We start from the raw sequence: 27,591 nt of genomic DNA, 5'->3' as shown, positions 1-27,591 counted from the left end.
CCAATGATAGAAACTCAAACGCCGCCTTGTGGACAGTCATCACTGAAATCATTATGGGACGTAGAATAAGAATCCATATCTGTGATTGATCAATGTGATAATGTCTTGAACATTTCTATTTGTAGAAATGCCATCAAGATTGGCAAATGATGGCGTAGAAATTCTACGCAAGTGGTAGATGTTACCTGATGTCTATCGAGGTTTTTTTTTTTACCTATCTGCGATTGGTTAGCTTTGTCCAATCATAGTTCCGTGTTAGCCAACCAACGCTAAGTTTCTTCCTCCGTTTTCAACGAAATATCAGATTCTGCACTTTGCACAATAAACACAAGGAGCCGCTGCAAGACCGTGATTGCGTGAAGTAGGGCCGCGATTTATTTTGGCACGGGCACAGGTCTGAAATACTGGATCATCGATGTACCGGTACTAACTTAATTGTAAATTCACTCTAAGCATATACTTATTTCTGACTAAAGACGTGAAAATCCTGCCATAATGCCAATATTAACTTACAAAGTTATATATTGCACTGGAAAAGACAAAAATATTGTGGCCCCGCTACCGGTGTGCCTATACCGGTACCTAGTTTTGTTCTGTATAAATGAATATTCATTAATGTTTCTGAATTATTGAAGAGCTCGTGTAACTTTATTTGTCCTGCTGAATCATTAACACTTGCAGAATTTTCAACGTGAATGTGGACAATGTAAACATAACCTTACTTACCTAACGCCAATTATTTTCAAATCAGATTTCTTTCTACTCCTGTATATATCTAAACTGTGCATACCTGGGGGGTGCTGCACTAGAGATCTCTCAAACTCACCGTTTTTCAAAGTGGTGGATTTATGTAACCCGGTGGATCAATATGTTAATGGCGGATAATAACAGATTTTAAACAGGACATCTATTAAAACATGATACGATAGCAAGCTTGACGTTATTTGGTTGTAAAAATTCTCTATCTTATTTTTGTGCACTGGCGAAAAAGATTTTGCTCTATGAAAAAAATTACGTTTCAATACTATTTCAGTTTCTCAATGAATGACGTGCGTTGTGCAACTCCCTGCTGAATCGACGGTAGGGCCCTGTCACACTTGTGCGTATATACAAGTGCGCATGAGTTCCACAGTAACATTTTTTTTGTTTAAGTAAATTTTGCGGGGAGGAAGTTGTCTTCTACTTTGACCCACCGTTGAGCAGTCTAGTTATCAAACCAAAGAAACGACTTCTTCGGCTGCAAACTTAACCTAAACCAAAAACATGTTAGTACGCAACTCATGCGGGTTTGTATATACGCACACTGTGACAGGGGCTGTACCGTAGGGAGTCGGACTTACAACAGCGCCACCTTGTAGAAACCGCCAGCATTACAGATAAAGCATCTAAACGTACATGACATATTTTAATCGGGTAGAGAGAAAACAAAGAATTCTAGTCAATCGTACCTAAAAATTGCATCTTATTGTAATTTCTTTGTACAAAATAAAAAGCTTAAGTTAACTGTATAACTATTTATTTCATTTGGTTGCTAAATGTTAAGTTGATAACGAAGATAACGAAATCCCTTATCGTTCCCTGCTGTCAATTTGTGCTTTCCTTCTCAGCTGACAGCTGATCGCGCGATCGTTCCAGGGAATCGAACCAGTGAGCGCAGGTTCCAGTCGCTTTGATCATCACCTGTCCGAAACACTAACTGCCTACTACCCGGAGTCCCCTATAGATCGCTTTTACGGTAAGTGTGTGTTTAGCAGAGATGATTATAATCCAGATTATCGCAGATTTTGTGTCAAGTAGCGCTAATCGACCCACTGGGCGCAGTGATCCGCACATAATTTTATAGACAAATTATTTGTTGTCTTCTGTGGGTGCTTGGATGAAGTATAACCAGTTATAACCTTCACATCAAGCTTTATATTTTCTCTATATGATGTATGTCTTCATGTTGCTATTGCATCACGATGAATGGTATTTTAAACACCGTTAACCGTCAACATTCAATCCTGTTATTTAGCGTTGCTCATCGATAGTTTATAATTACCTGAGTGACACTAGTGTACTCTTGGTGTTATATACGATGTCCCGGCAGCATACTGATTTTGCTAGGGTAACAATATAATTGTAACATTACATTTAAGTACATTTGTATATTAAAGGTTTATAATTTTCTTGGTGTAACATTTGATACTCCCCCTGTAAAAATTACACTGCTTAAGTCACTGTACTGCACTCGTCTGGTATTATATATGGCAGGGGTCCTTGGCACACATTAGAAATTATAAAAACTAGTAGAAGTGGATGGGTGGGTTTCTACCCTTTTTAATGGCTGGGTGAAGTCTTGGAAACAATGTAGTAGTATTATACGAACTGTTCCTCTTTGCATGACCGAGTACGAAATGCCTAAAATAGTCTATTACCACAAAGGAAGACAAAAATGGGTCATAGAAAAGTTTTAACATTACATGTATTAACAAGAAAAAATGGCTTCATTATTCTTTACACTTCAAGTCTGTAGCCAAAATGTTTCAGAAATGATTATAATGTTGAATGGTTTGACTATTATTGATCAGTTGTACTTCAGTACCTGTAATATTCATGGACATCGGTTTCAATATGCTACACAACGTTGTTCCATGCTGCGATGTCGTTTCTTTTCAACTCATTTCGTATCACCTCAGGTGATAAGAAGCAACATCGCAGCATGGAACAACATTGTGTACCCAGGAATACCTCACAATCACATGACAGTTTGCTCTGAGGACTATTTGCCAAATAAGTTAGACTGACTTGTGATCCTAGTTAGTCCCAAAAGATTACTAGTATAATGAAGTGAGGGAAAAACACTTGAGCCTAATGTCGGCTTTTCAAGGAATCGTGACAGGTAGATTGAATGGCTTAAGGTATTTATTGAAAAATCTACATACAGGTTTTTATTGGAGTAATGTAATACTAATTTTTTTCCATAAAACAGTACTAGTAACCATTCATTGTTTTCTAAGACCCAACGATTTCCATTTAAACAGTAATTGACTAAAGTTAAGTTTCAGAAATAATGCTCAGGTCCTTGTTGGAATGATATTCTACTGTCTGGGGCACTAACACATCCACACTGAGAAGTCTTTATTCAGAAAGGTCTTTAACATTTAGCATCTTCGCTACGCAGTCATGCGGCAGCAGTAACGTACACGTGCTGATATAGGTCAATATTTGAAAATGATTGGCTCTAACACGTGGCTCCGTAACACTCAGGGACGGGACACAATCAAACCAATCAAACCACACACGGTGACAAGAACCTTTGGACCACTCCCCAGAGAAGTTTACATAATGATAACAATCCAGTACTAGTAGGTCAGGTGCCTGGCACACCTAATGGCTTCAACACGTGACCTAAAGCCTCAACAGTGTCCATACGGGTGATATTTCAGATACATTATTGCATATTGGGGCAATTGAATATATGACACAAATCTCACATAGTCTAACTAATATATTCCGATGCAACACACATATTCGTACAAAAACAATAAAGGAAATTGATTGTCAAAGAAAATCAATGTAGAACCAGGCTTCGATTTCTGAAACTTTGTATCATTGTACGTATACACTACTGACCTATATCATTTTTATCAGCTGGAGAATATTAGCATCAGAGGTATGAAATGTTTTAGAATAGAAAGCAATTTAGGTCAGTCAGGCCAAAGGTTAAAGGCCAAATGAACTACAGAAGGAAAGAAAGTACCGTCAATAAAATCTGTGATGTCAACTGAATATATTCAATATACATGTACTTGAAGAAAATACTTCAATACGGTATATCGCCAAGGCAGCAGCCCTTTTTAGAAGACCCAAAAAGTCCTCAGCCACCATTACTTAAATGCTACCTCAACTTCAAGTGCTCCAATTGGAGCTCCAGGCTGCTCCACAGGTCATTGGGGTTGATTACAGGTCATTGACCCCAGCAATCCAGACATATCATATAAAGGTAGAGAGGCTGTAAAAGGGAAATCCTACTCATAAAGATAAATCTTGATCCAAGTTTAGACCCCTGTGGTGCCTCTCATCCCTATGGATATAGAACATATTTAGTGGCCTTCAAAAGCTTTATATAGGACTCTGATGAGATAGTCCAGCCAGATCAGATGACAAATATTTACATGTGGCCACAGACAGTGGTTAATTGGTGCAGTGTTTTTCACCTGGTAGACCAATTGGTTCTGTAACCTGACTCAGACTGTTATCAAATGTGGATCCATTATACCAGGGCTCCATTCCTTTGGGTAGTTGGCTGCGTATTGGGAGCTGTACGTTGTGAGGTAAAGTAGTTGGATTCAGCATAAATAGTAGGGAAGCAAGACTAAATATAGATGGAGGATCACTGGGGCATTAGAAAGATACATGTACATGTAATACACAATAGTTGATATAACGTTGCATGTAGTGCATCACAAATCATGCAAAATCCTGGGTGCTTGATATGCAATTTCAGCCACCTACCAATTATGCTTTAAGTTGAGTGGTATTAGATGACGTAAACTTTAAATAGTGGCTGATCATGCCTTAAATATACATCATACATTAAAAAGCATACAGGCCCCTTTACTAGTCAATGGCAACTGCTAATTCCATGGATTGACACAGTACTGTAGCAACCTTACAACACGATGATGAATTAGTAGAAAAAGTAGCAGCTGCAAAATGTGTGTATTGATTTTTATGTGACCCTTTAGCTGAGGAAGCATTACAACAATTGCTCCTGGCTTCACACAGCATTATTTTCTATGTGGCCAGCAAGAGACAATCAATACGATAACAGTGTCATATACATGTCTGCAGCCTTTCAGCAAATTGAGGTTTATTATGTCTGCAATGTAAGTCATACTCTCACTAGCATGCAACTGGCTGGCAGGTTTGTTTGTTTGTTTGTTTGTATGTTTGTATACATCTAGAAGTCACACAGCTGCCACAGTCTTTTTGACCTTGCCTTTTCCTTAGGATGAAGTGATCTAATTTTGGGACAGATGTGCAGTGGCAATGGTACCGGTGGGAAATTATATGCAGGCCTTGTGATATTGCAGGAATGGAAACCTTGGACCCATTACAGAAGTAACCTACATGTACAAGTAGGTCCAGGCAAGGACAGTCCAGACTGAGATCAATGACAATTTTTTCTTGTTTTTGACTTAAGACAAAATGATAGTAACTTTGAATAGGCTATCAAGGGGTGGGATAAATGTTCATGTCACTGTTTATTTCATTTCCTGTATATACGTTTATAACCTCAAGCAAAACATGCATTCTTATAAACCATACTATGTTTCATTTGTTTCAGGACATTTTCCCATCACCAAGATGAGCTGAGAGAGTAAGTTCTTCTCGACTTGGACTAAGAAACAAGGCGACATCGTGACCCGTGATAGGATGGTGAAAAGAACTTGTCGAAGATGTCTATGGACGAAACCACTCCTCTTATTCCTGCCCCGGTCGCGCGGTGGCAGCCCCGGCCACAGAAACACTTCAGCACAAAAACTATCGGCCACAAAACTAACCTTGGCTTCAAACCTGGCGTGAGGACTAAAAAGCCACGTCACGTTTTCTCGTACCGCCTACCACCCCCGCCACCCCCCACTCCAGTCGCGTTTACCTTACCATCAGAGGAAGGGGAGGAACCCCCCAAACGGTCACTATGGCAACTGTTGGCCAATGGCGGCATCATGTTTGGAGTAGAATTCTGCTATGCGTTAGAGATGGCGTTGGTGACGCCCATCCTACTACAACTCGGTGTCCCTGAGGAGTACTACACGTTCATCTGGTTCATCAGTCCAGTTCTCGGGTTCCTTGTACAGCCCATTCTAGGCTCCTGGAGTGACCGCTGCACGGCGCGGTGGGGGCGCCGCCGACCGTTCATCCTGGCGCTGTCGGTGGGGATTCTGGTGGGCACGGCCTTGATGCTGAACGGAGAAGACATAGCGAATGCGACCTTTAGAGACAGTCAGACTGCCACGTATGGAGCCATCGTGCTGACCATCCTCGGGAACGTCATGCTGGACTTCTGCGCAGACTCCAGCGACAGTCCGTCACGAGCGTATCTCCTGGATACCTGTTGTCAAGACGACCAGGACCGAGGCTTGAGTCTGCATGCCCTTATGGGAGGTGAGTAGGGTAGGAGTGAATAATCAAATAAATATGGAGGTCAGGAAGAATATTTGTAGCAATATAATAATAAAGGGATGAAAAAGAACCTATTGATCTGATAATGAACTATTTGTTATTCCTGAATGCATGCACTAAGTCTTAGACCCCCAACATGCAGTTTGTAACAAAAGATCTAAAACTGGACAGTAAATGAGGATCAGTATGCCACTGGATACTGGTCCATACATATTTCAATCATATTATACAGTGCCAAATTCATACTACAATAGAAAGATCTAATCACATGGCTGAAGTGTAGATTTATTGTGTTTTTCAGTCCATTTACACCCTGCCTTCTTTCTTGGGCCTTTACAGTTTAATCAATTACTGATTGTAGTTATTTTCAACAGTAACATGATAATTGGTGAACAGTGTGAAATTCCTTCAATTGACTCTTGTTAATGTTCTTGTTCTAAAATAACTGTTGCCTTTCTTTCTAAAATCCTAGGCCTTGGAGGAGGAGTAGGCTATGTGGTGGGTGGGGTAGACTGGGACCAGACCATTCTCACTACGTGGGTGGGGTCTGGCCAGCGTGTCGTTTTCACTTTTGCTGCTGTCTCCTTTGTATTATCTGCCACCTTGACCCTGTTCAGTATTAAGGAAATCCCTCTGGAAAAACAGGACAAAACGGACGGTTCATCTGGATTTGTCGACAATCGTCCAGTCTCGATCATGAGTGATGTGTCGTCCATTTGCTCCCTCACACCCACAACTCCACTAACCACCCCCGTATTCAGCTATGGTGCAGTCCATTCGGTAAACCAAAATCAATCAGCCGACGTTTTACAGAATCACCAGGCCAGCAATGACGGAAATGCCTCAGCCAACTCCGAAGATGACACCGTGCCCGACCTGAAGCAGTTTCAGACAAAAACACGTAAAGAGCAGAAGCACATGGTGACGAGCTCTTACCGGCCACTGCGAAGAACTCGATCTATGCCGGGCGACGAAATCGCAAACATTACGAAGTACGTCGAAGAGGAGAATTATTTTACGGACGGGTATGTAAGTGAGGACGAAATACGTGAAAACTCCCAGGGGGGAGAGCAGACGAACAGTGTGTCTCGCCCCAGCAACTTAGATATAACGGATGACGATGATCGTCCTCGAAGTGTTAGCTTTAGTGAGGAGGTCGCTGCCCTATTGCAAGGCAAGGCTAATGGTACAACACAGGCAGACAGCAGAGAGAGTATAGACTCAGATGAAGAGGATGATGTTCTGACGGTGAGAATGCTGTACATGGCCATCATCAAGATGCCCAACGTGTTGAAGAGGCTGTGCTTCTGTCACTTCCTAGGATGGGTGGCTATGGAAGGTACATCCAAGTTAATTTAGTTTACTTGATTTGCACTGTACTTAAGCTGTGCTTAGGGAGTTTCAAGTTAGTGATGCAATACAAGTATTGCATACAAGTACGGTGGTTACTGTAGTAGAAGTAGTAAGGGTTAGACTGAGTGCTACATTCTCAGGTCAGGTGCAGTTGTGTATGAATTACGTTGTTTATTTTACCCACACATGCAGATGGTTTGTATGTAAGATTGCTCACTGAATCTGAAATATTGACAATAAATGTCTTGTAGCCAACCTTGTCACTCTCCCTGTGCTTTTTTGTCTTTTCCCCTTGCAGCTATCTTGATGTTCTTCACAGACTTTGTGGGACGGACAGTTTTCCATGGCAGCCCCACCGCAGAGCTCGGGACGACCCCTTACGAGAACTATGACAGTGGCGTAAAGATGGGGTGTTGGGGACTGTGTATCTATGCCTTCTCCTCTGCCATTTACTCAGGTGAGTGGAGACCAGTAAAACCTGTCAATGGGCTACAATAAGCCCATCAATGGATCCAGAACCAGAGCGACAAGATCTGATAATGATGTTGATGAGCTGCATGGGCTCACAATTGGTGCAAGTTTCCCATTTGGCAGTTTATATATTTTTCAAAAGACTGAATACTTGTACTGGACTAAGTGGACTGCTAACATTTGTTCTAGCACAAAAGCATCTTGTTGAATTTATTAAGTGTCTTCTGTTGATGTAGTGAGCAAAGATTTCCCGAGTGGTGTTTTTTTTTTCATTTTGGGAAAAATAGGAGCTGTGATTCAGAGAAGCAATTGATTAAACTGGTGTGGCCTTAACAGCAATTGAACTTCACCAAAAATATTTTGGAGGCCAAATCATGGCCTTTTTGAATGTGATTTTACATTTTGAACTATTGTACAAAGTACTATTGCTTATGTCTAAGCCAGATTATTTCTTATCCACAATACTGTAAATGCAGAAATGTTTGCGGTGGTTTTATGTTCGCGGTTTTCACGGCGACTGTTTCACCGCAAACATTTTTGTCCATTACTGTAGCAGTATGTAACTATAGCGCTGCCGCAAACTTAAGTTAAAACCACCGCGAACACTCCATTTTCGCCTTAGGGCGAAATAAGAACCATGCGAACTTAAATGCATTTACAGTATGCTTTTCTTCCCCACAGCCCTTCTAGATCCGCTGCTGGATGCAGTCTCTGTTCACTCCGCGTACTTCTTCGGATACCTCATGTTCTCCATTGCTGCAGCACTGTGTGTGATGTTTCCTAACATCTATGTCGTTCTGAGCATGTGTGTTGCATTTGGTATCATGTTTGCAACCATCTGCACCCTGCCGTACACCGTGCTATCAGACTTCCACCAGAATGCAGAGGTAAGCAATGCATGAACTCGGGGACTTTTTTTTCAAGTAATGCACACAACTTGGGATTGCTGAAGGTAGAACTTGAGACTTGTGGAAGGATGATAAACTGGTTCATGTCTTCACATTCTTGAATGTCTTTTGACATTTTCACTTCCCGAGAGTCCACAAAATTTTTAAAAAGTTTTCATTTATTTGTTGGTTAGGGAGCACACCTCATCAGAAAGTAACCAAACATGTACAGTTCAAAATAAGTCTAGTTGACTTGGTAAACTTCACACCAGTCCTGTTACAGTATCAGTGCCCTTATAGGCTGTTTCTCTCTTGTTCAGTTCAATAGTATTTATTGCATTGTCTTCTCCACCCTCTCCAGTTTATAGAGAACAGCCCAGGGAGCAGCAAGCGTGGGTTCGGCCTGGACACCTCACTTCTCAGCTGTCAGATATTCCTGGCACAGATTGTGAACGCGGCCTGCCTCGGACCTCTCATCTCCGTCACTGGGACTGTCAACGCCGTCCTGTTGTTCTGCTCTGCTGTCGGGTTCGTCGGCTGTTTCTGGAACGCGCTGTTTGTCGTGTACGAGTTGCCAGGGAAGGACGAGGACATGGAAGAGAAGATTCAACCTGTGGTCTTTTGATTTGGTGAAATTTCGTCTCCAAAAAAAACAAACTAGGCTTTCTAGAAACTAAATGTGACTGCTCACTTGGGACTGTTGACAATTATGTTTTGTCACATGAAAATCATGATTTGTCACTTCTCTAGTCATGATGAAAAAATGCTGGCAGAGAATATATTTACGTATAGATAAATTGATTATTCGTTGAACCAACTGATGAGTGGGTTTAACAAACTTTAAGAATGTTGATGTAAACAATTCCACAAATATGTTCAAGTTTTTAACTTATCATTCATGTGTAACATTGATGTGAACAAAGACAAACTTAATTCTGGACTCGTACGTAAAATCATATTGTGAATCGATGATGTAAAAATCCTGTCAAATCCTTTTAAGCCATGTACAGGGTCTCCTGGGAATTAAGATTCCCATCAACTTGATTATATGAATCTTTTACAGTGTTGTAAGAGTCATATGTCACATTTGCCGCTCTTATAGACTTAAACTATGCTGTCCATCATCCAAAGGGAGATTTGATAGGACTCTGCTGGAGGAAGTTTAGGGATGACCTGATGTTGATGATAAGTATGCAGAAGAATTCTATAGATGTAGCAAGATGCTTTTTATGTTCAATTTTGAGGGCATTGATCCAAATATATTGTCACATTGAATTATCGCATATATGTTTATACAAATTAAACACAATGTGCAATAATGAACTCTGAAATGTTATGAGAAATCAAGAGAAAACTAATTGTAAATCCTATACAGATAACGAATGAGTTTGTGTTGCTTCAGGTGATTGTATTAAGGTGGAACATTACTCAAACTTTTAAATTGTAAACTAGAAATGTGCACAATTTATTACATTTTTGTACTCCATGATAACTTCAGGCTGTCAAATAAAAAGTATACGCAATTATATATCAAGGTAAAGTTATTCCTGTAAGGAGGTTGAAGTACTTGGTAAACTGTCTTAGCCAGCGAGCCCTCCACTGATGTGAACACCACGGCATTCAGAAGTAGACTGGGGCCTGGGAGTTTACGTTAGCTGAATTTATTGGGCGGTTTTATAGTTCAGGCTTCCTCTTTAAGTGTATTTGAATTGCCTGAATTGTATTTTTTAAAGTAATCTGTATGAGAGTTTGTTACCTCTGTGAAGGTATCTTTTAGGTAATCATTAGGTGTGTGTGTGTCAGCTCTCATAACTCAAGCTCCTTTAGATGGATTGTTAGGATTTTTGAAAAGCGGGTAGGTAAAGTACTAATGTCCAGAAGAAGCCTGGCGATTTTGGTCCCCCTGGCAGCTTTCCTTGCTACTGCGCCACTTTTCATCACTGTTAGATGTACAAGTACCATTCTCATTGACTCAAAGGAAACCAATAGCCAAGACCTCTCTTCCTGGAAACTATGGCTGGATAAACAGTGAACGCGTTGGGTAACACTGTAACACTAGATAAAAGTGAAAATGTAGAGTATTACAATCTACTCTTGCTACGAGACTGTGTCATTGGATAATATTATCTATTACACACAGTAGTATGTGTAATAAATAATATTAGCCAAACCGCACCAAGCCACCAAAGGAAAAGATAAAAAGATGCAATACAAGAAACGACAGACTCAAAAAGTGTCAGGTGGTACTTTTTATGAAACAGCCACAGAAATGTCATTGCAGCACTGCAAGCTTCACCAAACCGTTTCTCTAGACAGTCTCAGACTGAACATTCACAATGATTCCTCCTACAAAAGCTCCCATACCCAGATATTCTGTTGCTTTTAGCTATACAAGTCACAGTTTCTTCACACCAGTCTACAAGAAAAGATAACAACTTTGCATTCTCTTAATTCTATGGCCTTACATATATATGTGGGCCCAAATTATCTGCAAGGCAATGTCTTCATTAGATGAAATTAACGTCACTAGTTACACCATTCTTTAACTTGATTAGCTGGCTGATGTCATGTGCTGCACTGGTGACAGTTGTGACCTATTCCTTGCTCTGCATGTACTGCATAAGGTCAGCAACACGGCAGCTGTAGCCGAATTCATTGTCATACCTGTAGCACCGGAGAAAACCAACAGTCAGACATGTCACAAACTATCAGAAATCTTACAAATAGCTATCAGCGTATGACCAATCAAATACATCTGAGCCACCGTTGCTACAGTTTTCAGGTTATTCCCTTCTTAACAATCTTCTTTACAAAAGTACAAAAGTTCTCATTGACTCAAAGTGAACTAAAAGCCAAGACCCCTCTTCCTGGAAACTAAGGCTGGATAAACATCCTACCATGTTTCAATATCAAACCTCACAAAAACTAAAACGGTATGGGTAGCTGTAGAAACTTTACTTTGAAAAGGGGCTCAACTTTAGTTCTAGCACAAAGTGAAATTGGACCTAAGAAGCTGAAATGACCCTCCAGATCCTTTATATGTGAATGCTCTGCTACTTAGAACCAAATCTTAAGATAGACTGTAGGAAAAGGATGAACAAACAACTTGGCAAGGCCAATAACCCCACTTTGAGCCTTACCATATAATTTACCAATACCAAGTAAAGTTTTCATGCGGAGACTGTGCCCGCTAATACATATACTTACCAAGAGACAAGCTTGACAAAGTTGTTGGTCAGTGCAATGCCTGCCTTGGCATCAAAGGTACTGGAGTGGGTGTCGCCCAGGAAGTCCGCAGACACCACCTGGCATGCAGGCATGCAAGTTAGTATGCAGGCTCAGGCAGCTTTTATGAAAGTCGCCTGTATCAGTGAGGTTCACACACACTCACACATACACACCAGGGATCTCCCTAGAAATATAGAGTAGGATGGGGGGAGGGTGCCAGGCACAGGATAAGTGCTGCGAGGGGGGAGGTCTGGAGGGGGGCGCACATCTCTCTAAAGGAGAGCGGCTGTTGCATTTTGCCCTTTTCAGACATAATGGAAGTCATTTACTGCAACTTGAGCTTTACATCTGAAATTTCCAGTTTTGAGCAAAATTACAGGCTTTGCTGGGTAGAAATTTGAACAAAATATCCTAACTTTGAAAATCAACAGGATGGAGCTGGGATTAGAACAGGATGGAGGGGCCCCACTGTTCCATTCTTTAGGGAGATCCCTGCACACACATCCTTACCATGTCACCAGTTTGACAAAATTATTTGACAGAGCAATGCCAGCTTTGGCATCAAAGATACTGGAGCGGCCATCCCCAATGAAATCCTGGCTCACAACCTGGCTCAGCAGAAGACGGGAGCAGGAAGTAGGAAGGAATGGGAGGATGACAACAGGAAGGTGGGAATATTCAGGGGGGAAAACAGAAAATTGAGAGGGGTGATGTAGGGAATAAGAAAGAATAGAAATGAAACAATGAGAGAAGTAGCAGGAAAGAAAGATCAAAATAAATGTGACAGTGACAGCCCATTCAAAATTAGGATAAAACTCTTTTGCCTAAATCAGACAAAAATCAGGTGGAAGTTACTGGTAAAGCACATTCAGTACATAAAAGCTAATCACAGATAGACTAACAGTACTGTAAAGATAATACTACGTGTACATACAAAAGCCTCACATCTGGAGAACACTTGACTAAACAATCTATAAAATGCTCTCTAAAATCCTCCAGAAAACAAAACAATCTTGAGGATCGGCAGAGAGAATCGTCAAAATCCAACTTACATCCTCGTCAGTGTATCCCAGATATCCCTTCAGTGGGCCTGACTCAGATGCAGCCTTCACAACAGCCTTGATCTCATCATAGGGAGCCTTTGGGGAAAAGGGGGGAGTGGTTAGAAAGTTAAAAGAAGTTTCACACCTAAGTTTGGTTCAACATTCCAGTTTACTGATCTTGTGAAGTCTGTTCAATCAAGCTAGACTGTTTCGAAGTACACAAAGTACACGCATAGGAGTATATAAATAATAGGTAGGTAGGTAGGTAGGTAAGAGGTAGGTAATCATGAATGAAGTAAAATAATGCTTATAAACGTATTACTATGACTGACAAGTTGTTTTAAAGAATGGATAGATGTTATGAATCAGGGCAATTTTGACAGTGGGTGCACCAGTGTACCTAGATATTTTTGCAAGCTATAGGGTAGAGGTACTATTGTACACTTTCATACACATTCTTGAAATTTATAGAAAAAGCAATACATTTTGTATATCTTTGTTGTACTTTGTTTGATGTACATGTACTACATAAAATATGTACTTTTAACTTAAGATCAAAGTTCTTAAGAGAGGCAGTAGCTTTTTTCAAAACATTTTGTTGACATTCTACTTTAGGTTGTCAGAACTATTTCTGCGCACCTAAATTTTTTGGTAAGATGCTGCTTTACAGTCAAATGATATGTAAATTGATACTTACTCCCTTCTTCAGTCGGCAGGTCAGGTCAACCACAGACACATCGGCGACTGGCACGCGGAACGCCATGCCAGTCAGCTTCCTGTAGGATCACAGCAAAACTACTGTTAGGACAAGGAAAATGTTGTGTTTCCGGTTACCTGCTGACCCTACCCTTTTTCTGGGTCGACCGCTAGCAAAAACCAATTACTATCTAACATCTGAGTGATGAAAATTCAAAACAGAATCTAACTTGTCTTGCAAATTTTCTTACTGTCTTCCTCTATTTCATACCCTGTTGACAGATATTTAGGTTCTGAACAGTTGATGTAAGAAATTGTTTGAAACATTGTACTTATTTCTTCAGTTAATTGATATACTTTTGCTTGTACCGTGTATACTAGTGTCCTGATGCGGTTCAGTTTTACATTGTTAAACTGCATCTGTTGGATCCCCGCCGAAATTTAACTTTGGCTGAAATCTAAAAAAGAGAAAAAAAAAGAAAGGGAATCCCTGCCTATCAACCCTATTGGTAATTTGCAAATTTTTTCAGCACCATAACTGGAAACAAATTTTTCCCCCTACACCTTAGTGTAACATATGGGAAATTCAATTATTTCTCGCTGTGCTAAAAATGCTGTAGCTGCCAATAACAGAACTCAAAGAAGTTGTTCACAAAAACCAGCCTGCATATAATACTCCTCAAAGTCTTGTAAATTTAACTGACCCGTTCAGCTCTGGGATGACCTTGCCCACGGCCTTAGCTGCCCCAGTGCTTGCTGGGATGATATTCTGGTGGGCACCACGCCCGTCACGCCAGGCCTTCGCGCTCGGGCCGTCCACGGTCTTCTGCGTCGCGGTGTAGGCATGTACTGTGGTCATGAGACCCTCCTCGATGCCAAACTTGTCATTGATGACCTTGGCAAGCGGGGCCAGGCAGTTTGTGGTGCAGGACGCATTGCTGTTTACAGATTTTTAAAACAAGTTGCTAGGTCACCTCTTGTGCACCATGTTTCACAAACAAAGTTATAAAATTTCTTATTCACCCTGCTATCCACCCATCTGCCCTTTCAACCGAAACATATCTACATAGTATTAGTACTGAAAATTTCATACTTCTTTGAACATCTTTCTTCGCATGGAGATAAACAAAGTACATGATTACTACTCATAAAAACCCTACTTAAAACAAGTATATAAAGTAACAACCAACATTGGACTACATTGTACTTAATGCAACTGCAAATTTCTTTGTTTCCTCAGAGTAGGGCGTCCAGAAGACACCATGTAGCTAGTAATAGCCTGTACTGTAAATCCCATGGTTCCTACCTGACAATGTCCATGCTCTTCTCGTACTTCTCCTCATTCACGCCCATGACGAACATCGGCGCATCAGCGGAGGGAGCCGAGATGATGACCTTTCTGGCTCCAGCATCAAGGTGAGCCTAAAATTCAGTCAGTAAATCAATCAATCAATATTAGAAAAAATTAACCTATCAATGCCCTGGCAAACTCAGCAGGTACACTAGTTACATGGCGGAAGTCAGCCATTGGTTACTCAATCTAAATCATTGTTTCTGGTTGTTCATTCACCCTCCTCAACAATTATTTCCTACTGGCAATACTTGATCTAACACATCTGACCCCATATGTCACTTTCAAACACCAAACCTAGGATAAACAGCTGTGGTCAAAAATCGTTGCTAGTCATTTGGTCTCCTATACACAATGTTTAAATCCCTTAATTACTGGCTATGAGTATGAGGGTTACATGCACACTCAATCAGGCAATGACGACAGCTAGAATTAACTAGTATGAGGGCTCTATATGCATAATTGTAGCTACCTTTGCCTTGGCGATGGTGGTAAAGACGCCAGTGGACTCAACGATGTACTCAGCACCTGCTTCCTTCCACGGGATGTCTTTTGGGTTCATCCTGGACAGAGAGATTTATTACAACTGTCAAAATTCTCAAGAAATTAGAAGAGGTAGCAGAAAAAGGATTAGCACAGAAAAGGTATTTTCTACCAATTAATAAAGCCACACTGATTTGATTATCTTGATGACATCCTTTGGACACTGCAAACTTGATACTTTCTCCCATAATCATAACTAATAGGTAATACCAGTGAATGGTTTGTTTCAGTCACAATTCCTCCAAAATAATTGCGTAACTGTTCCAGACCACACCTACCTAGCCTCATCCTTCAACAACTCTATTTCAAACTGCAAAACAGGTCAACTGTGTAAAACTTACTGATTGTAGATCTTGATTTTCTTCCCGTTTACAACCAGATCAGAGCCTTCAGCAGAGACCTCACCCTTGAACTTGCCATGGGTGGAGTCATACTTGAACATGTACACCTGGAGAGGGACAAAGGTCAAGTGTTACTGTACCACGGCACATCTTCACAAAGACAGTTTTTTATGTACATAGAATATTGTTATAGCTTGTTATAGCTTGTTACTGCAGGTCACAGCAGGATAGGTACAACACCTGCTAGGCACATAATACTGCGATCATACTACATGTAGGAGTATGATTCTTAAGTTTGTAGTTTTCGCTGTCCATTTTAAACCATGAATTCAACATACCTGCCAACAGTTGCTACCATTTCTTAATCTGCGAAGCATTGTTTTTCACTGTGCCACAAATTTTAGGTGCTGCAAACTTAACACTATATAATTGACATTTTTATTGTGTCTGTGCAGGTACAAGAATGTGGCTCTTTGTGTGATCCCTGGACTTAACATGTAGTCCAGCTGGCACTATATTGTATCTGTACAGGTACAAGAATCTTTGTGGGATCCCAGGACTTACCATGTAGTCCAGCTGGATGAAGGGGTCGTTAATGGCGACCACAGTCTGGCCCTTCTCCAAGCAAGACCGCAGCACCAGACGGCCAATACGGCCAAACCTACACCAGATCAAACCGGACGACAAAGATATCAGCAATTACATATACTTAAGCCCGACTAAATAAAACATCTAGCAACCCTTTCACTGGTCAGGTAAGAGGCCCAATCAGCCTGGCCCTCTGACAGCGAGAGATTATGCAACACAGGCTACATATACTAGTAGTGTTAGTAATACTCACTAATAGGCAATCCATTGCTAATTATAATGAGCAGGGTAACCCCGGTTTCCCCCAGTGGTGCATTTTCTCATCACCTCAGTAATTACTAAATGCAAACCCATGCTAACGTCCTGGTGTGATTTGATCAGGCACACTACTTTTGTCTGTGAACACAACGGGATGGTCAATAGCAAAAATAGTCCATCAAATGAAGTTAGGTGAAATGCAGCCTCTACTCTCTGGTCATGACCTGCTGAAAGATCTGCAGAAACTCAATACAACTAAAAGAGAATCGGTTTAAATAATTTTCAGACAGCTTTGATACCAATGAGCCACAAATCATGCCTTCGGTTCCAAATTCAAGGTATACTATAGCAGCAATTGGTTTTGATAGGCTGCTTCACCCTATGAGCCACGACTGTTTCCATGATACTGGGTATTCAATCTGTCATTGTCTGACCTTCAGGAATTGTTTCCTTTCAAAAGGTCAAACAGTAGGCTCTAGTTTCAGTTTTGGTGCTGTCACAAATAGACTGTTATCAAAGGTCATTGGGCTAGGTTCTTCTGGTCAGTGTGTCTGAACTACACAGTTTTATGTAGTTATTAGTATGTAACATGTGCAATTGGATAAATAGACTTCTTTCTGAATACAGTTGCCCTTACTCCATTCAGCGAACAAAATTCAGAGAGAAAAAACAACACTAAAATGTTGACTTACAATACTTAAAAAAAAAAGATAAAGACAGAATATAAAGACAGAGTTTCTCTGTCAAACTCTACTCACCCATTGATTCCAATCTTAGACATGGTGGCTGAGTGGTCTCAGGGAAGAAGTAACAAAGGAGAGAGAGCAGGACCTGAGAACACAATTTGGATTTAGGTTACAAGTAGTAATACTGGGAATGTCGTGCAACCAGCCAAACAGACCAGCAATCACAGAATGTCCCAAGCACCCCAGTGCTACGCTCTTATATAGGTATAGGCTTATGACGTAGTAACAATCAATTCTATATATAAGTCAGCCAAATTTCTGCACGTGAAAAGGTTGTACTGTCCTCTACACACTGTTCACGTACACCAGCTGCAGGACTGGTAATACATGTACTAGGCTAATGACCTCTAATAACCCTTTGAGGGCTGCACACATCTGCTCCGTCAGCTAGTAATAATGTAGGGCATTGTGTCCTTGCCTAGGGCTAAACATTTGCTTCCACTCCGCTTACAGCCAAACAGGGATCTGTTGTACTGGCTCACTTGGTTCAAATAGGGAGCTGTAAGAGGGGTCACACCCAGGCAAGCATCAGCAAAAACCTCTAATTTTCTGTTTCCTCCATGCAAGGTGAGATGCATCTCCAATCTACATGTGCACAATTACAGACCAAACTCAAAGTATCCTATAAATTAACCTTCTTGACCTAACCATTGCTTGAACAAAAAAGGCACATATGATGACGGTCGCCGCAGCATATGATGGAATTGTCACATGAGAACTGGGCGAGATCCCGCGAGATCACACGAGAGCACATGAGAGCTTCGAGAGTAACTGTATCCGGGCTTCAGACATCGACAAGGAGATCGGGCATGGAGCCACGCAGGGCCCCTTCCAGCTACCGCCGTTCGGAAGCGACTTCATCGCGTCCCCACTCCAGACTGTCCCGAAAGGCACCGAAGGCGATCGCCGGGTAGTGGTGGATCTCAGTTTTCCCCCAGGGTCCGCGGTCAACGACGGTATCGCGCCCAAACAATATTTAGGCGACCCTCTTAATCTCACCCTTCCGAGTCATGAGGCCTTGGAATCCTTGATCAGGAAGAAAGGTCCCGGTTGCATGCTCTTCAAGAGGGACCTGAGTCGTGCCTATCGTCAACTCCCGGTAGACCCGCACGATTACCACCTGTTAGGCTTTACCTGGCGTGGCGGCCATTACTTTGATACCGTGTTTCCCTTCGGGTTACGTTCGGCTGCGATGGCGTGCCAACGGACTACCAACGCAGTTACCTTCATCCACGCCTCGCAGGGTTATGACTGTGTCAATTACATTGACGACTTTGGCGGCGCAGAAACCCCAGAAAAAGCTCAGCACGCCTTCGACGCCCTCGGTCGCACCTTCCGCCATCTTGGCTTAGAAGAGTCAGCAGATAAAGCGACACCCCCGGACACGCCCATGACATTCCTGGGAATTGGTTACGACACCACAGAGATGTCCAGAAGCGTGACTCAGGAGCGGCTCTCCGACACCCTGCGCGAACTTGACACCTGGACAAACAAGAAGAGAGCTACGAAGCAAGAGATACAGACTCTCTTGGGAAAATTGTCCTTCATCTCAGTTTGTGTCCAACCAGGCAGAACTTTCCTTTCGCGCATTATAGCAGCACTGAAGGGACTTCGTCGGCAACACCACCGAACTCGCCTCCCCAGCGAATTCAAGAAGGACGTTCACTGGTGGCGTACGTTCCTGCCAGAATTCAACGGAGTCTCTTTGATCAAAGACTCGGCACGTCACACTCTCCCGGACACTCCGACCACCGACGCGTGCCTCACAGGGTGCGGCGGTACCTTCAACCGTCAGTTCTTCCACGCGGCCTTTCCACCCGCGATCGCCAAGCAGGGACACCCCATCCATCGCCTTGAGATGCTAGCCATCATCCTGGCTTGCAAAGCTTGGGGCGAGGCTTGGTCCGGCCACATGGTACGTATCGCCTGCGACAACTCGCCGACGGTGCAAGTAATCCTCACAGGCCGTTCCACGGACCCCTACATGCAGGCCTGCGCCAGGGAATTGTTCTACCTGAAAGCCCGCCACGACTTCGGACTCTCGGCATACCACATTCCGGGTGAGACCAATAGCCTGGCCGACGCCCTTAGTCGCTGGCATCTGGATAAGAGTCACCAGCGTCTGTTCCGCACGACAACAGCCAACGAGTCTTGGACGGAAGTACCTGTCGAACACACCTGGTTCAACTTTAGTCACACCTGGTAGACCATCCCTTCTCGCAGGCATCACATCCTAACGTTTTCTTCCCCCACCCACCACAGGTGATGCCTGGGCCGTGTTAGAACAGGACACCCTGCGTTCCCAACAACAAGCCTTCGCAGCTTCCACACAAGCAAACCATCAGACACAGTTCCGAGCGTACTTAGCCTTCTGCCAGTTCTTCGGAAAGGAGCCCTTCCCAGCCACAGCGCATCTCCTTTCCTGTTACGCCCAGTTTTTGAGTCGTTCCCTCAGGTCACCAGACACCATCGCACACTACCTCTCGGCGGTGAAACTACTTCATCAGTTTCACGGACATTTCGAGTTCAGCCTACAACACTTTGAACTCCAGCAGACATTGCGGGGGCTGAAAAAGCTGCTGCGTCACCGTCCCAAAGAAGCCCACCCCATCACCCCAGAGTTTCTCCTTCGAGTCCGACAGTTTCTAAACCTGGCCATTCCTAAAGATGCCACCACCTGGACTGCCCTTTTGATCGGATTCTTTGCATACCTGAGAAGGTCCAACCTCGTTCTGACCTCACCCAAGAGTCTCGAGCAGAACAAGCATCTGCGGCGCTGTGACATCTTGTACGCGGAGGAGGGTCTTCTCATCCGTAATAATTGGTCCAAGACTATCCAAGCCAACGAACGAGACCTTATTGTACCAATACTGGCTATTCCAGGCTCTCCACTTTGCCCGGTGGCGGCCTTCGTTAACATGCTACAACTGTGCCCGGCACCCCAGGATGCACCGGCCTTCGTCCTGCCAACGACCCCACGCCGCAGATACCGGCCGATGACAGCATCGATTCTCTCCAGGGAGCTGTCTCGCTTAGTTCAGCAGGCCGGACTACCCAAGGGACATCACACCCTACACGACTTGCGTAGAGGCGGGTACACATTGGCCTTTGAGGCCGGCATCCCACGCGAACTCAGAAAAGCACATGGTGACTGGAAGTCCGACGCCGACCTCCTCTATCTGAGACCTTCCGTGGACCAACAGTTGCGTGTTCCCGCCGCAATGCGGCACATCATTCTCCAACGCACTTGCCTGTTCTCCCTGTGACAGTAGAACGGGCCAGGTCAACACTTACCTCTCATCGGAGTCTTCTTGGCGCCTTCGGTCTGGCCGTTGACATCCGTGATGCTTTGAACTTTGTACCATCACTTGCGAACTGATTAAAATGATGTCAAGTGCCAAGTCAGACTCCGTCTCTTCGAGTGAGAACAATTAGGCACATATGATGACGGTCGCCGCAGCATATGATGGAATTGTCACATGAGAACTGGGCGAGATCCCGCGAGATCACACGAGAGCACATGAGAGCTTCGAGAGTAACTGTATCCGGGCTTCAGAGCTTGACACGCCACCGCCGTCCCCACATCAGACTCGTGTCATGCGAACTTTAAGTGTCTAGCACCTTGTTAAATTTCTGTCAGTCAAGCGCACATTCTTGCCACACTGTAAGTTACGCACATGTGTTAGTGAGTAGTTTAGATCACTTAAGTTTGCACTATTGTTTCGAGCTTAAACAGCGTCACTGACAACACCTATGTACACGAGACTGAGTTTTACAGCCATGTATATAGTCAGTGCGAACACTGTAGTTCCAATTTCAGACGCGAGGCGTCCCTCGCAGATTCGGGCAGAGCTCGATTCACGCCCACTTTGTTCCATCTTTGTATATATCGTATATGCCTTCAGTCAAGTATTGTATTTTGCGACACTGATCGCACAGCAGCGAGAGGCATGAGCCACCATGTTTGTGAAGTCGAACGTTTGTGCCTTGGGACAGAGTATGTGTACCCGTCCCAGTGCTACCGCACAATTTTACCTCGTATCAGTATTTTAACTGTCATGCCTTTTGCTAGTTATTCTGTTTAATGTTGTCCTAGCGTAGATTTTATCTGGCAGAGCCAGTTACCTTTTCACAGTAATTGACTGAGTCGTCTTACAGTTTTGTTACAGTTTTTATACCAGCAGGCACGCTAACTCGATCTCAGGTTGTTACTGAACAGGTTTCAGTCCTGATCTTGTGTAATCTATCCGCCTAGTGTTAGTACTAGGCCGTTGACATCCGTGATGCTTTGAACTTTGTACCATCACTTGCGAACTGATTAAAATGATGTCAAGTGCCAAGTCAGACTCCGTCTCTTCGAGTGAGAACAATTATATATAAATGTTGGAAGGTTGCATCCCTCATGACAGATGTCTGACAGAAAGCGTCCAAAACCCCTTTGCCACTTGTATATTTTTTGATCACCATTTGTTTTGTGGTCTCACTCTGTCATATGATGCCATTTGGCTACAGTACATGTAACAAATATAAACGTCTTCCTTACAGTTACATTGTCTTCTTCGTCTTCTTTGGTGATGGTTAATTTTATATAAAACCCAGGGCATTTGCAGTGTGTTAAAACCTTCTATCTATAATTTGTAGTAAATCAAGTCTGTGCTATCACACCCTTCCTCCAATCAAGGAGGTTATATGTCTATATAATCTCCTCGCTCCAATATATCACTGATTATACATAGTAGACATGGTGCTCAACTTTTGTTGCAAACCATTGTTTAATAAATTCTAGACTGAACTATTGCTGTAATGCATTGCGATCATTTATTTCAATTATGCAGAATAATATGCTGTTTAACATTGAGACGGTTATATTGTTCGTTTTTTCGATGTTGTGGGGGGTCTCTCTTTTGATACTAGAATCATGATCATAAACTTCACGCTGTGCACACGTGATCATGTTGTACGTGCACGCTTGCACGGAACTATTTCAGCAATGTCATGCCGGCTTTTCCCGCACATCGGCACGTGAACACACCACTAATCACACCCATCTGACAGACCCCAGACACAATAAGGGTTTTTTGGATGACAATGAGCTTGACGAGGTGAAAAATCATGAACAGATGCACGAGAAAAAGTATAAATATCAAACTTGATCAGGGAAGCCATTTATGCAAATGAGGGGCAGTGGCCGACGCCGGGTGACCTTCCCGTAGTGGGTCGACTCTTTTACAGCCTTCAAATAACGTTTAAGCTTATGACAATGACTTCTGTACTTCTAGACAAGACTTATCGTCAAGATTTTGAAGATGTCAAGCCACAAAAACCTTGCAATTGCTTCTTTGCGACCCAAAAATCAGGACAGACTCGAGTTACACGTCTTACCTTTGCAGCTTGTCAGCGAGGGAGAGCGCATGCGTGTTTACAAGAAACCACGTGACCTCACCCTACTAGTTTTACGAAACATAAAAAAAATATAAATAAGATCCTTCATTTTCATACCTTTCTATTAAAATTCTATGTTATTTCGTAAGAAAATATTACCTACGACATAAGCAAATAACCAGTCAACTTTTGCAACCTTTGACCTAAAACCCCACTCGTACCCAGGTCACTCTACTAGACAGGAGTGTCCTGGGTTCGAGATTTTAGAAAGGTCAGCAACTTTTGAGTTTGCAGAAGCGGAAGTTTTCAGCATCAATATATAACAGGTACTTTAGAGTTTAACAATATAGCTATGCTGTTTCACATTGGGATATAGGTCCTCTGTTTACAAAGCCTTTCGTTCTTTTGTTTTTACTTAAGTTTCAGCTAGAGAAGCTTGATAAAATTTGTCCCTGCAGACAGTATACATTTTGTAGCTTGAATCGTTGTTCCGGTTTTATGATTATGTAAGATCTGAAAATGTCTGAGTTAGGCGAGATTGTCTCGTAGAGATTGGCAACATTTTTATATTCTTCAAGAAGGTTGTGTTTTCGAGGCTATTTATTTGTGTGTGTGACAGTCTGTGAAGTTCAGTGTGTATTTAATTTGCACCTGGTGATAACAGTCTCCAATTATACAAATTATGAATAGAGTTAGAAAAGTAGATCATATCATGACATAAAGTTTAATAGTGCATCTACTTAGTGAATATTCTTCTAGTATGTTACTGTTCCAGCATCACAACAATGCTGAATAATGCCACACAAATTGTTGAACTTTTAAAAGAATGTTTGGAAGTTTATGATAAAATATGAGTTGTAATAATAACTTTTGGAGTGTTAAAACGTTGAAGGCTTGAAGTCTTATTAATTGAAAAAAAAAACAATTGGAGATGTGTGTGTAATTTACATTTTCTAATTTTCTTTTGATGATGTTTCAGGATGATTTGTGACATATAGAATAGAAATTTGATAGGGGAATTAACAATGGAGCTGGAGCTACAGACTGCTGCTGGGGATGGTCACGTTACCCCCTCTGTAATCATCCCACCACTTCCCTTCTGGATCAAGGTCGTAACCTTGACCTCATGTACCCTCTCCATCCTCGGGTCAGCTTTGATCATCGTGACCTTCTTAGCATGGAAGGACATTCGCACCACGTCCCGCCGTCTCCTTGTTATTCTCTCACTCACGGACTTCTGGACGGCTGTCGCTCTTTTCTACGGAGTGTACACCGATTTCATGGACAGCACAGTTGACTGCATTGTGCAAAGCATCGTCAGCACCTTCATGGGGACCAGCTCTTTCTTCTGGACTGTTTCCATCGCGATCTACTTGTACGTAACCATTGTGAAGACGGACACTCAGCTTGCAGGAAGCCTGACAAAATATTTCCATATCGTAAGTTGGGGTGTCCCCCTTGTGGTTGTGGTGTGCGCTGCAGGGCTGCAGAAGCTAGGATATGACAGGTCGGAGGTGTCGGTGGGTTGGTGCTGGGTGAAGCTGACCACACCCGACAACTTGCTGTGGATGCTGCTGACAGGGAAGCTGTGGGAAATCCTGGCTTACTTCATCCTCCCCGCACTGTACATAGCCATGAAGAGACATATCTATGCACAGGTAAGGCAGGCGTATACATTGATAACATACACTTGAGTGACAGGTGAAACATGCCTGCATACGTGTTGTACTGAGTTGTGAAACAGTATACTAAGAATCATGTGAGAAACACCAAAATACAGATGAGATGTCTGAGAAAATTTACTCTAGAAGTTCAGCCATATCTGGGTTGCTGTACTAGTACTAGTAGAACATGAAGGTCAGTTTGAATTCATGGAAAGACATTTTTTCAAATACATTTGTATGTTGTTTATCTGTAAAATAACAACTACTCATCATTGCAAGGTGAATCACTCAGTGGAATAGGGGCCTTCTGACATTAAAATTGAAGTCCAGCAAAATGTTTTGAAACCCTCTGTAATCTACTGTTTTCCACCCAGGGTCGCACGCAGGATTGCTATCGTTTTCAGCGCAGCGCCGTGGCTGCCATGGTGAAGGTGGACCGTAAGCTGACATTCATCCCGTTGGTGTTCGTGCTGCTACGGGTGTGGAGCACGATACGGTTCATCCTAACGCTGAGTGGCTCTCCCGCCATCAACAACCCCGTGCTGCTCGTTCTACACGTGAGATGCTTATTATTACAGATGATCTCTGTGCACATTGTTAGCCTGACCATACATACTACTCTGACTATAAAGACTAAAAACTCTACAACTGGATAAAATTCAATTTAATATTGAAGATTTAATATATAAATACATGTAATAATAAATCTCTGAATTTTATCCAGTTGTAGAGTTTGAATTGTCTTTATATACTTTTTATCTGGATGTCTAACCTTCATAAACATTATACTACTCTGACTTTTACTATTTCATATGTGTTGTTCTGTTCCTGTTCAACTTGAACAAATAGTAACACATGGCCACGAAATGACAAATTTTTAATAATCCATTGTATCAAACATGCTATTTTTCCACACTGAGCATTCAATAATAAGTAATACACCTAAAACTTTAAAAAAATGTCCTTACATTGCAGTATTCTATTATCAATCAAAGGTAACACTATGGTTTATGATAATGATATGCCTCATGAAAACTTTGTTAGTAATCTATGGTATTTAAATTGTACTGCAGGGCATTGGAAACACCTTTCAGGGTGGGGCCAACTGTATCCTGTTCTGCCTATGCACAGAGAAGATTCGAAACAAGCTGCTACCCAGAATGCCATCTTGCAGTTCCTGTTGCAGCTGCCAGGGGGCTGCCTGCTGCTCTTTCCTGAGGCTGAAGCTGCTGGGGCCCAAATATGTACTTCAGATCGAGACCAATGGAAGTGTCAACAGAGAGGATGAACCACTTCTCACTGAGAACCACTCTAGTTATTGAAAGCATCTACAGTAGGGGTGGATACCGGTTCGGCTTGATAAGGTCCAAGTCCAAGTTTAGGTCCAGATATTTAGGTTCAGGTCCGGACCTGAACCTGGACCTGATCCTGTCCAGTTGATGTTTTGTTTTATTAGAACAATATTAAGCAATAAAATAAAGCATAGAGAATTGATACTGACACGCACAACTATAAAAGTTTCTTGGTGAGAAGACTTTCAAAATAAACCAGTGTTTGATATTTGAATGTTGCACTTATTTTAAATGCCTTTTTTGTCAAAGGGGAGGCTCAGAACACTTTTTATTAAACAAACTAGAAAATAAATTTGTACTTTCCTCAGTTTTTTTTGGACTCAGGTTTTTGGTAGCTTTCATGTTTTTTGGACTCGGTTCTTGGATGTTATAAAGGTCCAAATCAGGTCCAGCGAACCGGTATCCACCCCTAATCTACATGTAGTTGCATCTGTATCATGTACATGCATATGTTAGAGGGTATCTATATGTAGTTGCATCTGTATCATGTACATGTTAGAGGGCATCTACATGTAGTTGCATCTGTATCATGTACATGTTAGAGGGCATCTACATGTAGTTGCATCTGTATCATGTACATGTTAGAGTGCATCTACATGTAGTTGCTATTCCTTGTAAGCATTTTTGTGTAATAATGGAAGGATTACTACATGTACATGAAGGTTACTGAAACTGTTATTGGTACTAGATAGCCATTTATTCTTGACTGGTGATAGTGTTACTTGCAAAATGGTTCAAATGTTGCATATTAAGAAAGGTAGGGTGAATGTAATATAAGATATTCTGTTTTTTATTTGTGGAATATGATGTGGATTTATGTGACCAGAACAGTATTACAAGGATGTGGGGAAGCACACTTCTTTGGAAGCAGAACTTATGGAAAAAGCAAACCTGTATGTAGCCTGTTATGGATCTTAATCTCTGTGCCTTTTGCAAGTCTTCTGTCCATATAATCTGCAGTGAGTTGATAACCAGCTGTTCAGAATATAATGACTGTTACTGTAATTCCAATCACGGCAATAAATTTTCTTCCTGATATTTAGATCATAGAATGATCCAGACTAATGCACTAGCATAGAATGATAATTAGTATGTTTAGCATGTAGTAGGTTCAGGCAGTGATATTTTATACCAATATGTTTCATTTTCATGTTGAGACTGTATTTTTTTTGTCAACTTTCCTAAAAACAATGTACCTTTCAAAATGAATTCTGGAGCACATTTCAACATGTTTCTGGCTTGATAAAGATATCACCAAGCAATAATACTCTTGACATTTTCAGATTTGTATAATCTTTTTCGTCATTCTATTCAACATCTTAGTCACATGCTATACTGTTCCCCACTGTCTGGCCGTCCTTTTTAAGTTACATGTACCTGCAATTAGCCTGTGGGCAAGAGTTTGCAATAAACTTCTCAATTTTAAAAGCCTTTGTTTAAGCATTGTTTTTGCTAACTTCAACAGGATACAGCAATAACATGTCTCACATTGGACACAATGACTCCTTATAATACAA

At 42.1% G+C, this 27,591-nt stretch overlaps 3 protein-coding genes across 5 annotated transcripts; 2 read left to right on the top strand and 1 right to left on the bottom strand.

Moving 5' to 3' along the window:
• Nucleotides 1-1,586: 1,586 nt before the first annotated feature.
• LOC136443610 (proton-associated sugar transporter A-like) lies at nucleotides 1,587-10,410 on the top strand. The gene is made up of 6 exons (XM_066440922.1): nucleotides 1,587-1,735; nucleotides 5,333-6,153; nucleotides 6,644-7,510; nucleotides 7,823-7,981; nucleotides 8,677-8,882; nucleotides 9,244-10,410. Exons 2-6 carry the CDS (start codon nucleotides 5,445-5,447, stop codon nucleotides 9,505-9,507), a joined length of 2,205 nt encoding a protein of 734 aa, XP_066297019.1. The 5' UTR covers nucleotides 1,587-1,735; nucleotides 5,333-5,444; the 3' UTR covers nucleotides 9,508-10,410.
• A 708-nt stretch (nucleotides 10,411-11,118) lies between these two features.
• LOC136443612 (glyceraldehyde-3-phosphate dehydrogenase 2-like) lies at nucleotides 11,119-23,132 on the bottom strand. Of its 3 annotated transcripts, none has more exons than XM_066440926.1 (11): nucleotides 23,059-23,132; nucleotides 17,689-17,761; nucleotides 16,649-16,745; nucleotides 16,085-16,191; nucleotides 15,673-15,763; nucleotides 15,156-15,271; nucleotides 14,554-14,787; nucleotides 13,851-13,929; nucleotides 13,163-13,249; nucleotides 12,621-12,718; nucleotides 11,119-11,546 (listed from the first exon to the last, which is right to left on the bottom strand). In XM_066440926.1, the coding sequence occupies exons 2-11, from the start codon at nucleotides 17,709-17,711 to the stop codon at nucleotides 11,477-11,479; spliced, it is 1,002 nt and encodes a 333-aa protein (XP_066297023.1). In that variant the 5' UTR covers nucleotides 17,712-17,761; nucleotides 23,059-23,132; the 3' UTR covers nucleotides 11,119-11,476. The 3 variants fall into 3 exon arrangements, with proteins under 3 accessions (XP_066297023.1, XP_066297021.1, XP_066297022.1); XM_066440924.1 differs by lacking the exon at nucleotides 12,621-12,718 and adding an exon at nucleotides 12,090-12,187 and having other exon boundaries at nucleotides 23,059-23,124; XM_066440925.1 differs by lacking the exon at nucleotides 12,621-12,718 and adding an exon at nucleotides 12,090-12,187 and having other exon boundaries at nucleotides 23,050-23,073.
• Nucleotides 23,133-24,042: 910 nt separating this feature from the next.
• On the top strand, nucleotides 24,043-27,502 carry LOC136443611 (G-protein coupled receptor 157-like). The gene is made up of 3 exons (XM_066440923.1): nucleotides 24,043-24,716; nucleotides 25,097-25,279; nucleotides 25,796-27,502. Exons 1-3 carry the CDS (start codon nucleotides 24,084-24,086, stop codon nucleotides 26,042-26,044), a joined length of 1,065 nt encoding a protein of 354 aa, XP_066297020.1. The 5' UTR covers nucleotides 24,043-24,083; the 3' UTR covers nucleotides 26,045-27,502.
• Nucleotides 27,503-27,591: the final 89 nt, after the last annotated feature.

The sequence above is a fragment of the Branchiostoma lanceolatum genome, chromosome 10 (assembly GCF_035083965.1).
Source record: "Branchiostoma lanceolatum isolate klBraLanc5 chromosome 10, klBraLanc5.hap2, whole genome shotgun sequence".
Taxonomy (NCBI): Eukaryota; Metazoa; Chordata; class Leptocardii; order Amphioxiformes; family Branchiostomatidae; genus Branchiostoma; species Branchiostoma lanceolatum.
This window is presented reverse-complemented; position numbering and strand designations above follow the sequence as displayed.

What these genes read in the sequence shown, in the direction of transcription:
- LOC136443612 (XM_066440926.1), bottom strand. Translation starts at nt 17,711, where the DNA reads ATGTCTAAGATTGGAATCAATGG. An exon ending in TCATCCAGCTGGACTACATG is followed by an intron (nt 16,192 to 16,648) that starts GTAAGTCCTGGG and finishes GTCCCTCTCCAG; the next exon opens with GTGTACATGTTCAAGTATGA. An exon ending in AAGAGCATGGACATTGTCAG is followed by an intron (nt 14,788 to 15,155) that starts GTAGGAACCATG and finishes ATCTGTAAACAG; the next exon opens with CAATGCGTCCTGCACCACAA.
- LOC136443610 (XM_066440922.1), top strand. Translation starts at nt 5,445, where the DNA reads ATGTCTATGGACGAAACCACTCCTCTTATTCCTGCCCCGGTCGCGCGG. An exon ending in AGGATGGGTGGCTATGGAAG is followed by an intron (nt 7,511 to 7,822) that starts GTACATCCAAGT and finishes TTCCCCTTGCAG; the next exon opens with CTATCTTGATGTTCTTCACA. An exon ending in CTCCTCTGCCATTTACTCAG is followed by an intron (nt 7,982 to 8,676) that starts GTGAGTGGAGAC and finishes TCTTCCCCACAG; the next exon opens with CCCTTCTAGATCCGCTGCTG.
- LOC136443611 (XM_066440923.1), top strand. Translation starts at nt 24,084, where the DNA reads ATGGAGCTGGAGCTACAGACTGCTGCTGGGGATGGTCACGTTACCCCC. An exon ending in AGAGACATATCTATGCACAG is followed by an intron (nt 24,717 to 25,096) that starts GTAAGGCAGGCG and finishes TTTTCCACCCAG; the next exon opens with GGTCGCACGCAGGATTGCTA. An exon ending in CCGTGCTGCTCGTTCTACAC is followed by an intron (nt 25,280 to 25,795) that starts GTGAGATGCTTA and finishes ATTGTACTGCAG; the next exon opens with GGCATTGGAAACACCTTTCA.